General features: G+C 43.1%; 2 protein-coding genes across 16 annotated transcripts in view; both read right to left on the reverse strand.

The window, feature by feature from the left end:
* DDX21 (DExD-box helicase 21) overlaps window positions 1-5,806 on the reverse strand; it is a 30,346-nt gene extending 24,540 nt beyond the window's left edge. The window contains exons 1-2 of the mRNA XM_005565678.5: window positions 5,647-5,806; window positions 1,721-2,164 (exon numbers count right to left, since the gene is read on the reverse strand). Coding sequence (XP_005565735.2) covers window positions 1,721-2,164; window positions 5,647-5,733 — 531 coding nt within the window. The 5' untranslated portion in view covers window positions 5,734-5,806. The remainder of the gene's footprint in view (window positions 1-1,720; window positions 2,165-5,646) is intronic.
* Window positions 5,807-15,304: 9,498 nt separating this feature from the next.
* Window positions 15,305-17,011, reverse strand: part of DDX50 (DExD-box helicase 50) — a 46,002-nt gene continuing 44,295 nt past the window's right edge. For all 15 annotated transcript variants that reach the window (XR_012417854.1, XR_012417853.1, XR_012417857.1 and 12 more), the window contains one exon: window positions 15,305-15,805. Coding sequence is in view for 10 of the 15 variants with exons in the window: in XM_065520989.2 (XP_065377061.1) it covers window positions 15,527-15,805 (279 nt within the window). In the remaining 5 variants the exon portion in view is untranslated. The remainder of the gene's footprint in view (window positions 15,806-17,011) is intronic.

Below are 17,011 nucleotides of genomic sequence, written 5' to 3' on the forward strand. Positions count from 1 at the left end.
TATGAGGTAGCAGTCACTGTGGCATTATTTGATAGTAAGATATCTATCTGAATGCTCAATAAAAGTAGTAAGTAGACTTCAAGACATTTATATGAAAGATTATGTAACCATTAAGCATACTTAATGAGAAAAATGCTTAGATAGAAACAGAGAAGTCAAGATACAAGATTGCATAGTACAATCCTAATCTGATTAAAAATAATAGATGCATATATTAAAAGTACTATAAGGAAACACCAAAAATGAACAAGATTACTTCTGCACTTGAAAAGTACAGGTATTAATATTTACTAAATGAATGGTGAAATTCCAGGAAGCATTTCTTTCTTTTTTCAAAATGTCTGCATTTTCTATTTTCTCTGGATCACATATTTTTTATAATCAGGAAAAAAATTACAAATGTTGACCATGATCTATAGAAAAAGAAAATTTATTAGAATTAGTATTTTTCAGCTGGGTGTGGTGGCTCATGCCTGTAATCCCAGCTACTCAGGAGGCTTAGGCGGGATTACTGCTTGAGGCCACAAGTTCTAGACCAGCCTGGGCCACATAGCGAGATCCCATGTCTAAAAAAAAATTTTTTTAATACAATTAGTATTTTTCTTTCATGACTGAGTTTCTGAAAGGTAACAGAATTAGGTTCTGGACAGACATTTTATCATCCTGTTCAACTCCAGGATGATTACTTAATGGCCTAACCAAAAGGACTTATACAATCAACCTTTTCAGTAATTCCAATAATTTATTTGGTTAAACCCCTCAGAGGGAAACTAGGGCCCATTTACACAACTGTATCTCTTCTGTTGATGACTGACTGGCAAATAAGCAGACCAAGACTCTCCCTAAGCTTAAACAGTATCTGCTTATTTGTAAAGGAAGCATTGTGACACTACACTAATTTTTTTTTTTTTTTGAGACAGAGTCTCGCTCTGTCGCCCAGCCTGGAGTGCAGTGGCGAGACTCGGCTCACTGCAAGCTCCGCCTCCCAGGTTCATGCCATTCTCCTGCCTCAGCCTCCCAGTAGCTGGGACTACAGGCGCCCGCCACCCTGCATGGCTAATTTTGTGTATTTTTAGTAGAGACGGGGTTTCACTGTGGTCTGGATCTCCTGACCTCATGATCTGCCCACCGCAGCCTCCCAAAGTGCTGGGATTACAGGAGTGAGCCAGGGCGCCCGGCCATTTTTTTTTTTTTTAGGACAGAGTCTGCTGAGAACAGATTCACGCCTGTAATCCCAGCACTTTGGGAGGCTGAGGGTGGGGGGCGGTGGATTACCTGAGGTCAGGAGTTCAAGACCAGCCTGGCGAACATGGTGAAAGCACACCTCTACTAAAAATACAAAAAATTAGCCGGGCATGATGGCACACGCCCGCAATCCCAGCTACTGAGGAGGCTGAGGTAGGAGAATCACTTGAACCCAGGAGGCAGAGGTTGCAGTGAGCCAAGATCATGCCACTGCACTCTAGCCTGGGTGGCAGAGCGAGACTCCATTTAAAAAAAAAAAAAAAAAGACAGGGCTCCATCTTAGCTGAGCTACCGTGCCCTGTCATATGCTAATTTTTAAGATGAAGTTCCACTTAGCCTAAGGTATTCCCCAATCCATGAGGTGCTGACACATCACATTTTGTCCTGCAATTAAAGGCTACATATAGCAGTTACCTACTTATTTATCTAAAACAACAATGAAAGATATCTTCTACCCAATGAAGTGAAAATTTACCTGATCTATATCACCGTTACTTTCTTCACTGGCAGCTTTACCGGGGTTACAGTCAAGTTCAGGATGAGGAAATCCATTCTTCAGTTTGGGGCTTTTATCTCCAGTTTCTCCATTCATTTCCTTTTCCTTCTTCATCTTCTTCGGCTTAGGAGCATCTATTTCTTCCTCAGAAGGCTCCTCATTTTTTGTCACTTTTTTGGTTTTAGAAGAAACCTCTTTCTTTTCAATGGGCTCCTTTTTCTTTCTCAAACATTTGGTTTTAGGAGAAATGTCATTTTGAGACGGCTCGTCTTTCTTTTTTGCCTTTTTGGATTTAGGAGAATTCATGTCAACTTCAGAAGGCTCTGCTTTCTTTTTAACTTGTTTAGCTTTGGGGGAAACAGTTTCTTCCTCTTCTGCTATCTCTTCAGTCTTATTAGATTTTGGCTTCTCTTTTTTCTCTTTCTAAAAAATTCAAAAGGAAAATACAAACACTGAATAAGGCATTTATACATTTGCAAAATTCATCAATTCTGGATTATTTCAAGATCATTTTCACCTTTGAAAAATATAGTTCTGAGGCATTTTGACATTTGTACTTTCACGTTGTGATGAGATAAAAATAAAAATAGTAAACTTTTTAAAAAACCACTTCTTAGCTATATATAGAGACAAGTATATATCAATAGTTTTACTATCTTGGAAAATGAAGAGTGCCCCTTAGTAACTATTCAACTCATGTGGGTCAAACAGTTGTAAAACAGATTTTTTCTTTTTTTTTTTTTTTTTTTTTTGAGACAGAGTCTCGCTCTATCACCCAGGTTCGAGTGAAGTGGTACAATCTCAGCTCACTGAAACCTCCACTCCCGAGTTCAAGCAATTCTCATGCCTCAGCCTCCCGAGTACCTGGGACTACAGGTGTGCACCACCACACCCAGCTAATTTTTGTATGTTTAGTAGAGGCGGGGTTTTGCCATGTTGCCCAGGCTGGTCTCAAACTCCTGAGCTCAGGCAACCCACCCACCTGGGCCTCCCAAACTGCTAGGATTACATGAGCCAACACACTTGGCCTGGAAACCAGATTTTTGTAAGGGATTTGGATAAGCTCATAGGATACTCCAACAGGCTCCAAACTCAATAATATAGAAAGTCCAAATTCAATTCCAATAGAATAAGGCCATGTATCTACAGATTGATGATGTTAAGCAGGGTTTCTTTTCTTTCTTCCTGCTAAAATCCCAGGTAAAACAACAGTGATTTTTTTGTTTTTTTAAGAGACAATTTCTATTTTTCACCCAGGTTGTGGTACAGAGGCATCATCATAGCTCACTGCAGCCTTTAACTCCAAAACAGGAATTCTGCACTTTGCCTATCTCACAAGAGCAAATTAATTTATATAAAGACAGTTTAGGGCCAGGTGCAGTGGTTCATGCCTGTAATCCCAGCACTCTGGGAGGCCAAGGCATGAGGATTGTTTGAGGCCAGCAGTTACAGGCAAGCATGGGCAATATAGCAAGACCCTTTCTCTATTGAAAAACTTTAAAAATTAGGCTGGGCATGGTGGCTCACGCCTGTAATCTCAGGACTTTGGGAGGCCAATGAGGGCGAATCACAAGGTCAGGAGAAGGAGACCACCCTGGCTTAATACAGTGAAATCTCGTCTCTATTAAAAATACAAAAAAAATTAGCCACGCATGGTCATGCACCTGTAGTCCCAGCTACTTGGGAGGCTGAGGCAGGAGAGTTGCTTGAACCCGGGAGGCAGGGGTTGCAGTGAGCTGAGATCGCGCCACTGCACTCCAGCCTGGGCGACACAGCAAGACTGTCTCAAAAAAAAAAAAAAAATTTAAATTAGCCAGACGTAGCGGCACACACCTATACTCCTAGCTACTTAGGAGGCTGAGGTGGGAGGATTGCTTGAGCCCTGGAATTCAAGGCTGCAGTTAGCTATAATCATGCCACTGCACTCTAGTTTGGGTGACAGTAAGACTGTCTCTACAAAAAATAAAAGGGCAGGACGCGGTGGCTCATGCCTATAATCCCAGCACTTTGGGAGGCCGAGGTGGGCGATCGGATCACCTGAGGTTGGGAGTTTAAGACCAGCCTGACCAATGGAGAACAAGCCTGGGCAACGAAAGCAAAACTCGATCTCAAAAAAAAATAACAAATAATAAATAAAATAAAAGAGACACTTTATGAAACAAAAAGTTATAAAAACTCAGTCTATCACCCTTGTGTAAAAAAGATGTACTTAATTTAAAATAAAATAAATAAGTTACAAGAATATGGAAGGAGTGACACCTCAGAACCAAGTAAGACAGATGACTGTGGCTCCTATTTGAACTTTCTGACCCCCTACAACTTTTCATACTATTGAAAGCAATTAGACACATGTTGTAGCCTCCTTAGAAACCTATTCTGGCAGAGCCCCAGAACAATCTTGGAAATACATATTACACTGAATTCTGCCTCCTGGAAACGTCAGGCCTGGTCTCTGTTCTCAAATCATAGATTAAAAATAATCTCCTTGCCAACAAAAAACAAGCTAGTCTCCTTCCAAAATTTTATTCGTTTTCATCCCTTGGTTCCACCAAATAAGACCAAGTTTCCCATCCTGGTGGTCTCTTTTGGAATATAACAGAGTTTGGTCATGTATCTCTGGATTTGAGCATGCCAAATTGAAAGCAACTGACTGATGCGATGTAAACCAGGACCACTACTTCTTGCACCTGAGTACAAATCTGCCGCGGCTTCCTACGATTCTAAAATATTGCTATTGTAAGAGCTCCATATCAAAAGGCAGGGAAACAAACAAGTAAAGTTCATTCTAAGTAGTGTACAACCTAAGTCCAAGAACAATCTTTCTTCCCACTGACTTATCTCAGAACAGAGACTCAGTCACAAGTTAAATCACTAGGAAGCAACAGCAAAGCAAGGGACGGCTGTCAAGGTTAAGACTACTGCACACTGCTGGCCTATATAAAAAAACATGGTGTACACTCAGCACCGCAACACATGCCTTTACATTTCCATGGGAAATCTAGTCAATATAATACTAAGAAGAACTGAGTTACGTCATCTTCTCAGGGCGGCTTACCGGAAAACAAACTGTACTTCCCTTACTAGAGTTTAAAAAGTCACTAAAGACGCCGCCCACGTGCGCAGATGAGGTTAAGATATCTCCAGTCTACTCTAAAGCTCCAGTCCCCACTTTTTTTTTTTGAGACGGAGTTTCGCTGTTGCCCAGGTTGACTTGCAGTGGCGCGATCTCGGCTCACCACAACCTCCGCTTCCCGGGTTCACGCAATTCTCCGGCCTCAGCCTCCCGCGTAGCTGGGACTACTGGCGTGAGCCACCATGCCCGGCTAATTTTTGTATTTTTAGTCGAGACGGGGTTTCACTATGTTGGCCAGCCTGGTCTCGAACTCCTGACCTCATGATCCGCCCGCCTCGGCCTCCCAAAGTGTTGGAATTACAGGCATGAGCCACCGCATCCTGCCTCCAGTCCCCACTTTGACTTGACTTGTAATTCCCTTCGCGCACGCTCAAGCCGGGAGTTATGTCTCAGCCAGCAACGTGGAGCCTGACTGAATGTCCAACTCTGCGCACTGTGTGAGGCGCGCCCAGTCGCCGGGGACCACGTGGGACACCCGGCCTTCTCCCGAGCTCCAATAGGGCCTCTCTACCAGAGTTCCTGGAACAATGTGGATGCCTCTAATCTCAGAGGAAGAGGTCAGCGCGCGGCGGCCCCGGCTTGGTCGGGCAGACGCATCCACTGCCTGGGAGCGCACCACTCCTGGACGACCGCCCGTCAAGACCCACGCCGGGTCTCTGGACGCGCTGTTACCCGCCGCGCGCTCTCACGATCCCAGCCCGGGCACCTCTCCCGCACCCCGGGGTTCCGCTCCACTCAGCGTCCCTCCTGGCCCCAGGTCCCTCCGTTTCACCTTCTCGGTTTGTTTTCGCAGTGTCTCCCCTTTTTTCATTGCGGTGTCTGATTCCAAACCAGCGTCACTACGGAGTTTTCCCGGCATCTTCAGCGCAGGCTGCCCAGGTCAACCAGTCTTCTCAACCGCGTGGAGAGGAAGAGGTAGTTCCCCCGCCTCTGTCCACCCGGCTCTCGTCACTTCCCGTAGCAAGGCACTTCCGGGGAAAGCAGGAAGCACAGGAAAGACTGCTCTCCGCGAGGTAAATTCAAAGCAACGGCCTGTGACTGTGGCTAAATTTAGTGCATTGACTGACCACTGGCGGCCTTTGGTCTAGAAGGCACCTATGGAACGGTAAAACCGCAAGGAATTACAAAGGTTAGCTTTGTATTCTCCAACACTGGCCAGATTTCCCCTAGCCCCAGCCTGAAAAATGAAGGCTTCTAGTTGCTTTTGAGTGGAGCATCTTCAGTGCTTTATGTTATATTGTTCGAGTTTGCACGTGCAGACTCGCGGATGTGTATTCTTTTTTTTTTTTTTTTTTTTTTTTTTGAGACGGAGTCTCGCTCTGTCGCCCAGGCTGGAGTGCAGTGGCGCGATCTCGGCTCACTGCAAGCTCCGCCTCCCGGGTTCACGCCATTCTCCTGCCTCAGCCTCCCGAGTAGCTGGGACTACAGGCGCCCACAATCGCGCCCGGCTAATTGTTTTTGTATTTTTAGTAGAGACGGGGTTTCACCGTGGTCTCGATCTCCTGACCTTGTGATCCGCCCGCCTCGGCCTCCCAAAGTGCTGGGATTACAGGCGTGAGCCACCGCGCCCGGCGCAGATGTGTATTCTTAATCATCTCTTGGAAACGTCTACTCTGAAAGTGTCGGCCAGACTCAGGAGCCTGAAGGAAAAAAAAATTCAGTCGGTTCTAGTCGGTCATTCATGCGTGCACTCAAACATTTTATGAGCGTTCACTGTGTCAGGTAGGACAAACAGGGCTAGGATTCACTAGCAGACACAAAAGCCTTATCCTCAAGAAGCTTTATAGACTAGCGGGAGAGAGAGAAGTCTTGTGGTTTGAGACAAGAGTATCCTTCTCTGTCACCCAGGCTAGAGAGTGCCATGGCGCGACCTGGGCTCACTGCAACCTCTGCCTCCCAGGCGCAAGCGAATCTCCTGCCTCAGCCTCCAAAGAAGCCAGGACTTCAAGACCAGCCTGGGCGACATAGCAAAACCCCTATGTCTTTATATATACATATATAAATATATAATATTATATATATAATATATATATGAAAAAATAAATTTCAAAAATGGGTTAGAATCATAGAATACCTGACATTGACAATCAGCCTTTTTTTTTTTTTGAGACGGAGTCTAGCTCTGTTGCTCAAGCCGGAGTGAAGTGGTGCGATCTCAGCTCATTGCAACCTCCACGATTCTCATCCTTCAGCCTCCCTAGTAGCTGGGATTACAGGCCTTCGCCACCACACCCAGCTAATTTTTCTATTTTTAGTAGAGATGGGGTTTCACCATCTTTGCCAGGCTGGTCTCGAACTCCTGACTTCAGGTGATCCACCCGCCCGCCTCAGCCTTCCAAAGTGCTGGAATTATAGGCATGAGCCACAGCGCCCAGTCTTTATTTCATTTTTTTGAGACAGGTTCTCCTTCTATTGCCCAGGCTTGAGTGGAGTGCAATGGTGTGATCACAGCTCATTGCAGCCTCAACCTCCCAGACTCAAACGATCCTCCCACCTCAGCCTCCCGAGTAGCTGGGACTACAGGCATGTGCCACCATGCCTGGCTAATTTTTTAATTTTTTTTTTTTTGTAGAGATGGAGTTTTGCCATGTTGCCCAGGCTGGTTTTGAACTCCAGAGCTCAAGTGATCTTCCCACCTCTGCCTCCCAAAGTACTGGGATTACAGGCAGAAGCCACCATACCCAGTCTGCTCTGTTATTTTTGGACACATTACCTAATCTGAACCTAAGTTTCCCTTGTATGAAATGAGGATAACAAAACCTACTTCATCTATTGAGAAAATTAAGTAAGATAATGGCAGAAAATGGTCTGGCAGTCCCGGGTACATAGAGCACAATCAATGAGAACTGTTAAAACTTAGTATCACAAGGGTTTAAAAACACAATTTAAAATATTACATTTTATGATAAAGGAAAATGCTGGAAAAGTATTTCTGATTACTGCACATTTTTTAATCAGAGTTTCAAGGAAAAATTTTGTTTCATCTAAACTATTATTTGATGTTTCATGGTCTCGTTTATTTATTTTTTTTTTTTTTTGAGACAAGTCTGTCTGTCGCCCAGGCTGGAGTGCAGTGGCGCAATCTCAGCTCACCGCAACCTCCGCTTCCCAGGTTCAAGCAATTCTCCTGCCTCAGCCTCTCGAGTAGCTGGGATTACAGGTGCCTGCCACCACGCCTGGCTAATTTTTGTATTTTTAGTAGAGAAAAGGTTTCACCATGTTGGCCAGGCTGGTTTCGAACTCCTGACCTCAGGTGATCCACCCGCCTTGGCCTCCCAAAGCGCTGGGATTACAGATGTGCGCCACCGCGCCCAGCCATGGTCTCAAATTTTTTTTTTTTTTTTTTTTTTTTTGAGACGGAGTCTCGCTCTGTCGCCCAGGCTGGAGTGCAGTGGCCGGATCTCAGCTCACTGCAAGCTCCGCCTCCCGGGTTCACGCCATTCTCCTGCCTCAGCCTCCGGAGTAGCTGGGACTACAGGCGCCCGCCACCTCGCCCGGCTAGTTTTTTGTATTTTTTTAGTAGAGACGGGGTTTCACCGTGTTAGCCAGGATGGGTCAAATTTTTTTAACATTTTGTGAAAATGTGCAACAGTGCTTTAACTTATATTCTGATATCCCTGAGCCAGGAGCCTTGATTTATTCATCTTTGTGTCCTCAAAATTTCAGACAGTGCCTGGTACATAGTAATCTGTAATTAAGTGTTTACTGAATGTTAACATAGCAGTGGTGGAGGGGAACCCCTTGAAATAAATTTTAGCTATATGCCCAGGTGCAAAAGTACTTGAGTAATCCTGGTGTTAGATGTAGAAGAAAGGAGAGCAAGCATGAATGCAGTCAACTAATTGGCCAACAAAATGCTTAACATCTCTGGTTTCACCATTGTATCATGTAGTTTAGATACTAAGTGGAGGCCCAGTCCCTGCCTCAAAGAACCTGCAGTCTGGTTGACAAACCACAACACTACATGATCCTGCTATATACATGATACTACTGCATACAGTACAGGGACATGTTTATCATCAAGAGATATTCAACAAGAGAGTAAGCCCCAGAATGGTACTAAATGGAAAACTTTTCAAAGCTTATAAACTAAGTTCCTTTGTAACCTGCATATAGGGGCAAACCCAAATTTCCACCAGGAAACATGCAAAAGGCCCACTGGACAAAAGGTGGCCAATTATCTTGTCATCAGTATAAAATTCAGTAACAAGAGGAAGAATAGCTTATGTAAATTTGATAGGAGCTGGATATGGTGGTGCACACCTGTAGTCCCAGCTACTTGGGAGGCTGAAGCAGAATTGCTTGAACCTGGGAGGCGGAGGTTGCAGTGAACCAAGATTGCACCATTGCACTCCAGCCTGGGTGACAGAGCAAGACCCTATCTCAAAAAACAAAAAAAAAAAATAGAGAAAAACTTTGATAGGAAATGTTGAATATCCTTGAATGCTTAAATATCAATATTTTGCCAGGCCCATTTCCTCTGATCTGGATGATGTAATGTTTTCACAAAATTAGAGGGAGAATTTCTATTTTTAAGAGCATGTATATGCATACACAACGAATTCAAGTCTACAAAATAAAATGTTAGCAGTCATTATTTCTGAGTAATGTGACTGTGGGTGGTTTTTATATTCTTCCATTTGCTTCTCTATTTTTTCAGATTCCCAACAATGGACATGTATCTTTTTTTTTTTTTTTTTGAGATGAAGTCTCACTCTGTCGTCCAGGCTGGAGTACAGTTGCGTGATCTTGGCTCAGTACAACCTCCGCCTGCTGAGTTCAAGCAATTCTCTTGCCTCAGCCTCCCAAATTGCTGAGATTACAGGCGCTCACCACCACGCCCAGCTATTTTTTGTATTTTCAGTAGAGATGGAGTTTGACCATGTTGGCCAGGCTAGTCTCAAACTCCCGACCTTCAGTGATCCACTCGTCTCGGCCTCCCAAAGTGTTGGGATTACAGGCGTGAGTCACTGCGCTCTGCCTGACATGTATATAAGGAAAAAAAAAAAAAAAGGAATATGGTTTTTAAAAACTACTGTTAAGCACTATCCCCAAAATATAGGAAACAAAAACAATGTGAGAGAAGACTCTCAAGATTTAAACCTAAGTGAATTCATAATTCTAAAGCTGGAGATAATAAAACAGATGTTATTTCATTTATAAATTCAAAAACTGAAGATCAGGGTAACTGATTCTAGTTCAAATAGCTGTTAAATGACTAGAGCACAGAGTACCAAACAGGAGGCCAAAAGCCAAAAAATGGAGCCATGAAGGTACTGGCTTCTAAAAGGAAGAAGAGTAATACCAGTGGCCAAGTGCAGCCCAAAGCTGCGAATCTGATGAGAAATTTGCCCTGCCCCATCCTACTTTCAAAACATATGGAAAGCTATTATTTAATTTTGTTAGGACTCTTGCTAATAGGGGCAGCTGACCTTTAGCAGGTAGACTCTCTTAAACCCATCCACCCTGTTGGCATTTACCTACATACTTATCTTTTTCACTCTTCCCTGAAACCCTCCAATGGCTATCCAAAACAAGACCTACAAAGCCCTCCAAGATATAATACATCTTGCCTTGTTCTCACAATTGCCTTCCTCATAGTCACAATCCCAGCAACAAGAGCTACTCATAGTTCCCCATACTTAAGACCATGTTGTTTCATCAGCTTTTCTGTGACTTTGCCTGGATGCCCATTCCCAGTTTCCTGTTTCTTTTACCTACTTAATGCTCAGTCATCATGTCTAAAAAGCTTTCCCTGAACTCCCACTCCCATTCCAGGGCCAGGTGCCCTTGCTCAGTATTCACAAATCATTGTACTTAGTCATTCCCATGGACATAGGTTTATTGTCCACTTATTTCACTAGATTCTGAGCTCCAGGGTACAGAGACTGGGCACTGCTTATTAACCCAAAACATATTGCCCGTGACATTGTAGGCACACAACATATTCTGACTGAATATACTAGTACTCATGCAACTTAATATGAATGGAGCCCATTTCATCTTGGTTATACAACAACTCAGTTGCTCAAATGCAAAGCAGACTGACATTTTCCCCCCAGTTGTGTGTCTGTAACACTAGTCCCCCAAATCAAAACTTCCACCTTCCACAAGCCAGCACTGAAAGTCCTTCCCTGCCTCCTTGGCTTAACTGAAATCTGGCTCTTTCTGAAAACCCACCCTCTGCAGGTTTCACACACAGATGTTGCCCATTCCCTGAAATTCCACATATCCCAGTTGATGTCAGCGTCCTCTTTTCCTCAAATCCATTTTCAAACCATTACTCCACTTTCATGTAAAAGCTCTTGTCCCTTTAAAAGATAAGGCATAATGTCACCCTATACCCCTCCTCATTCAGGTAATTTCCCAACCCCCACCATTCACTGATATTTTCGAATCGGGTTAGTCTTCCTCACTGCAGTCCTGGCTTGTTTTCATCGTAGGAGACCTCACTGTCCTTGAGTACCACCCAGGTACCCACTGCTTTGACCACCGCAACTGAAGTGACTTTTGCCCCAACAGACAAAGGTCATACTCTGCACTTGCTTCTCCCCAGTTGCTCCATTCTTGAAATCTCAAGTTCAGACAGCCCTCACGGACCTTCAGTCCCTTGCCTCCTCTACATTCTCTGTTATCAACCCCATTTCCACTTCAATCCCTAGGCAGTCTAGACTCCATGGACCATTACTCCTATCACTTTTGCCAGAGTCTTTGGCATCTTTACCTCGTCATCCTTTCACTCACAAAGTGAAACTCCAATCCTGGATCAGTCAAACTATCCCTCATCTTCATTCCTACAATATAATGCTGTTTAATACAGGAAATCACTCAGTTGCTCCACCTGTAGTTGTTACCTTAACATCTGCAAGATAATCATACTTTCTCCCTGACAAAATGTTATGCTATCTAAGGCTAAAATCTCTAGCCAGGAACAGTGGCATGCACTATAATCCTAGCTACTCAAGAGGTTGAGACAAGAGGATTACTTGCGTCCAGTTCAAGACCAGCCTGGGCAACACAGCCAATTGAAAAAAAAAAAAAAAGCCTAGGCACAGTGGCTCACATGGCTCACACCTGCAACTGAGCATTTTGGGAGGACGAGATAGAAGGATTGCTTGAGCCTTGGAGTTTCAGACCAGCCGGGGCAACATAATGGGACTCGATCCCTACCAAAAAAAAAAAACACACACACACACACAAAAACTAGCTGGGTATGGTAGCACACACCTATAGTCCCAGCTACTCAGGAGGCTGAAGTAAGAGGATCACTTGGGCCTGGGAGATCGAGGCTGCAGTGAGCCATGACTGTACCACTGCACAACAGCGTGGGCAAGTGCAAGACTCTATCAATCAATAAATATATTTTTTCTTTTTTTTTTTTGAGACAGAGTCTCACTCTGTCACCCAGGCTGTGAGTGTAGTGGCGTAATCCCCACTCACTGCAACCTCTGCCTCCCAGGTTCAAGCGATTCTCCTGCCTCAGGCTCCCGAATAGCTGGGATTACACCTACCACCACACCCGGCTCATTTTTGTATTTTTAGTAGAGACAAGGTTTCCCTGTGTTAGCCAGGCTGGTCTTGAACTCCTGACGTCAGGTGATCTGCCCGCCTTGGCCTCCCAAACTGCTGGGATTACAGGCATGAGCCACCGCACCCGGCCTAATAAACTTTTAAAAAATAAACAATGAATAACTAAAGCTAAAATCTCTAGTTGTGTGCTTGATCCCATAAATTCCTTCTCCTGAAACTTCATGTTGCCCTCTCTCCTTTAGGGCTTCTTCCTACCACATTTCAACATGCTCAAATACCCCACCTCCCACACATACACATAAAATCCTTGCCAGAATTTCATGTCCTTCTATCTCCAGCTTTTGCTTATTCTTCCCTATTGACAATCAAATTTCAGAATGAGATCTTCATGTTTGTTCTCACCACTTCATCTCCCATTTCCTACTGAACCGACTGCTAAATAGCTTCTATTCTCAATACTCTTATTACTATGGTTGCTCCCTATAAAGTTTCTTTTGCCAAATCCAATGGCCATTTCTAGCTCGTCTTGTTTCCTCTAAAAGCCACACACTCCTGGGCTTTCTGTCCTCCTCATCTCTTCTCAATGGAGTCCTCTTTCTTCTACTATGAATTAAGTACACTGGTAGTCCTCTGGCTTCCCTCCTCAGTCCTCTGCTCTTACCATACTTGGATAATCTCATCTACTAGCTTAACTATCATTATTTTTTGGTCTATCATTCCCAAAATTATATCTCTAGAACAAATCTCTCTCCTGAGGTTCAGAATTACAAATCCAATTGTCTACTGTTTATTTCCTTTTACATATTTCATGGGTTAGTTAATATTAAAATATATCTAATCCTGAACTAATCATATTCCCAACCCCTCTTCATATAACTTTTCTTGCTCTTCCTCCTAGTACCCTATCTCAGGGAAAAAATCTAGGTTTTTTGCTGGACTTGGTGGCATGCACCTATAGTTCCAGCTACTAGAGTAGCTGAGGTGAGAGGATCACTTGAACCTAGGAGGTTGAGGTTGCTGCGAGCCTAGATTGAGCCACTGCACTCTAGCTGGGGCAACAGTGTGAGACCTCATCTAAAAAACAAAAACAAAATCCAGGTTTTATTCTATTTCCCTCTCATCTTTTAATCCACTATCTGAGTCCTAACAATTCTGCCTCCTAACTCTGAAACCAGCTGGGCGCAGTGGCTCACGCCTGTGATTGCAGCACTTTGGGAGGCCGAGGCGGGCGGATCATGAGGTCAGGAGATCGACAACATCCTGGCTAGAGACGGTGAAACCCCATCTCTACTAAAAATACAAAAAATCAGCTGGGCATGGTGGCACGTGCCTGTAGTCCCACCTATTCAGGAGGCTGAGGCAGAAGAATCACTTGAACCTGGGAGACGGAGGTTACAGTGAGCCAAGATCGCGCCACTGCACTCCAGCCTGGGCGACACAGCAAGACTCCATATTAAAAAAAAAAAAAACAAACCTCTGAAACCTATCCATGTTTTTCATGTCCACTGTCACTATTTAGTACAGTGGTTAAGAGTGCTGGTTCAGAAGCTAGACATTTTTCTGGGTTCAAATCCTCATTTACCTCACATCCAGCTGCATGATTCTGGACAAGTAACAACCTCTCAAGTGCCTCAGTTCTCATCCCTCAAAATACGTTACTTAGCATTAGTTCAGATCGCCAGCTAGATCTCTACCATAGATTACTGCTATGGCATCTTAAGAGGTCTCCAGGCCTCCAGTCTGCCTTTTCTCCAATTCAGTCTCTTCAGTGTGGCCAGCATTCTTTCTAAAATATAAATCAAATCATGTTACTCCTTACTTTAAGCCCTTAAATGATTACCCATTGTCTTCAAGAAAAGCTTTAAACTCCTTAACAACGTACATAAGGTCTTTAAAATCTGTCCCTGTTAAATACTAAACCGGTCTCTGATTCCTGTTCTCTGTCATAGGGAAACCTCAGACTTACCATGCTATTCTTTGCCTCTGGGTTCCACATATGCTGTTCTCTCTGCCTGCAAGCCCTCTCCCTTCTAAACTCCTCTTCCCACCAGTACATACATGTGGTTAAATGGATACTTCTTTATTTCTCTGTTGGGTATCACTTTTAAAAGGCCTTCCTGACTCCTAAAACTGGTCAGGTGCACCCCAAGTAGGTCCTTAGCATCCCATACCTACCACTGTCTTAGCTTTCATTTGTTAAGTCTGTAATAATTGACTCTAAGTTTCTTAAGGATAGTGATTATGCCTTATTCACAACTATACTCCCCAGTGGTTAGCATAGTGAGGGAAACATAGTAGAAATTCAATAAATATCTGTGGAATAAATTAATGAGCATGCACTGTTTGCACACCCTTTTAATTAACTGTATCTAGACTAAAATGATACACCTAACTAACCATGTCACCAGTTTACACAGTCCTTTAATGTAGAAGGGAATTTCTTATTTTTATCACATAACCTATGGAAGGAATGATATGAATACAAATACATCACATTTTGTAAAATGCAGGTAATCTTACGTTAAGATTAGCTTGACTACCAAGTTTTGTTTGTTTTGAGACAGAGTCTCACTCTATTGCCCAGGCTGGAGTGCAGTGACATGATCTCGGCTCACTGCAACCTCCGCCTCCTAGGTTCAAGCGATTCTCCTGCCTCAGCCTCCCAAGTAGCTGGGATTACAGGCATGCGCCACCATGTCCAGCTAAATTTTGTATTTTTAACAGAGTTGAGGTTTCACCATGTTGGTCAGGCTGGTCTCAAACTCCTGACCTCAAGTGATCCGCCCACCACAGCCTCCCAAAGCGCTGGGATTATAGCCATGAGTCACCACACTTGGCCTGACTGCCAAGTTTGTAAAGATATTTTTAAGATTACATTGAGAAAATTCTTAACACGTAAGTGAAAAGAGACAATAAAAGGCGGTTTTTTTATTCAAAGGTATAACTGGATAAGTAGATTTGTTTACAACCATTCTTGTGAAATACTTTTTAAAAAAATACGACCAACTTCTTTGCAAATAGCAGACACATACCTCAACTATGATGACCTAATTTTTGGTGGATAATGTACATGATTAGGCAGAAATAGGCAAGCTCACACTGGTAGATTAACTATCAAATACTCAGTCAAAACTCCGTTTGTGGCCCCCACTTCTTGATCGATTCCTATTCCCACTTCGTCTTCTACCATCTTGTCGACTTCCTGAGCGACTCCCTTGTCGACTCTGTCTACCTGACCGGCCACCAGATCGACCACCTGACCGGCCTGACCGGCCCGATCGACCACTTGACCAGCCACTCCTCTGTCTGGAATTAGAAGATGTGTTTCCATCATAATATTCTTCAATTTCAGGTAATTTGGCTGGCACTGAGAGTATCCAGTCGGAATCATGCCACTCTGCCTGTTAGGGGAATTTACAGGATTAATATAAATGCAAAATAGAAACCATAAGTAAACATGTAAGTATAGAAGACACCTTTTTCATATCTATTAGCTAAAGGCCATCTATTCTGTTAAAGTATCTGGAACAAAAATGAAAACCAGAAAATAAGCAAAAATATTTTCTATTTTCGAGATCATAAATTCATACTCAGTTCATAAATTCTAAAATTAAACTATGTATTACTAATTATACTAATTACATTTTATAAATATGCATTCTAAATAAATACACATTCAAAATTCTAACATTCTAAATAAATATACTTCTAATAAATCCTAACATTCTAAATATACATTCTAAAATTATACTACATATTACGAATTAAATATACTAATTAAATAAATGTATAAAAGTATACATTATACTCAGTTTATACATTCTAAAACAGCACTATTTGGTATCTCAGCACATTTATCTAATAAATTCTAACATTCTAAATAAATATATTCTAATAAATAAATATACATTCAAAATTATACTATGTATTAATAAATATACTGATTAAATAAATGTATAAAAGTATACATTATACTCAGTTTATACATTCTTTTTGAGACGGAGTCTTGCTCTGTCGCCCACGCTGAAGTGCAGTGGCCAGATCTCAGCTCACTGCAAGCTCCGCCTCCCGGCTTAACGCCATTCTCCTGCCTCAGCCTCCCGAGTAGCTGGGACTACAGGCGCCCGCCACCTTGCCCGGCTAGTTTTTTTTTTTTTGTATTTTTTAGTAGAGACGGGGTTTCAGCGGGTTAGCCAGGATGGTCTCGATCTCCTGACCTTGTGATCCGCCCGTCTCGGCCTCCCGAAGTGCTGGGATTACAGGCTTGAGCCACCGTGCCCGGCTTCAGTTTATACATTCTAAAACAGCACTATTTGGTATCTCAGCACAGTGCAGATAGGCCATTAATAAGTAGTGCATTGTTTTCAGCAGGTACACTGACAAGCAAAAAGTAAAAGAGCCCATGATGGAGATTAAATACAAGTCAACACCAGCCAAGGACTAAAAAATGTAGCCACTGGAAACACTTTGATATTGGAGTAAACAAGTGAAGATATACAAATCGGTAACCTATAAGAACATCACTATTTTATATCTTGCTACACTAACTGTTCCTTACTGTGATCATGAGTTGGCAAGGAAAGTTATTATTGGCTGGGCACAGTGGC

The sequence above is a fragment of the Macaca fascicularis genome, chromosome 9 (genome assembly GCF_037993035.2).
Source record: "Macaca fascicularis isolate 582-1 chromosome 9, T2T-MFA8v1.1".
NCBI lineage: Eukaryota > Metazoa > Chordata > Mammalia > Primates > Cercopithecidae > Macaca > Macaca fascicularis.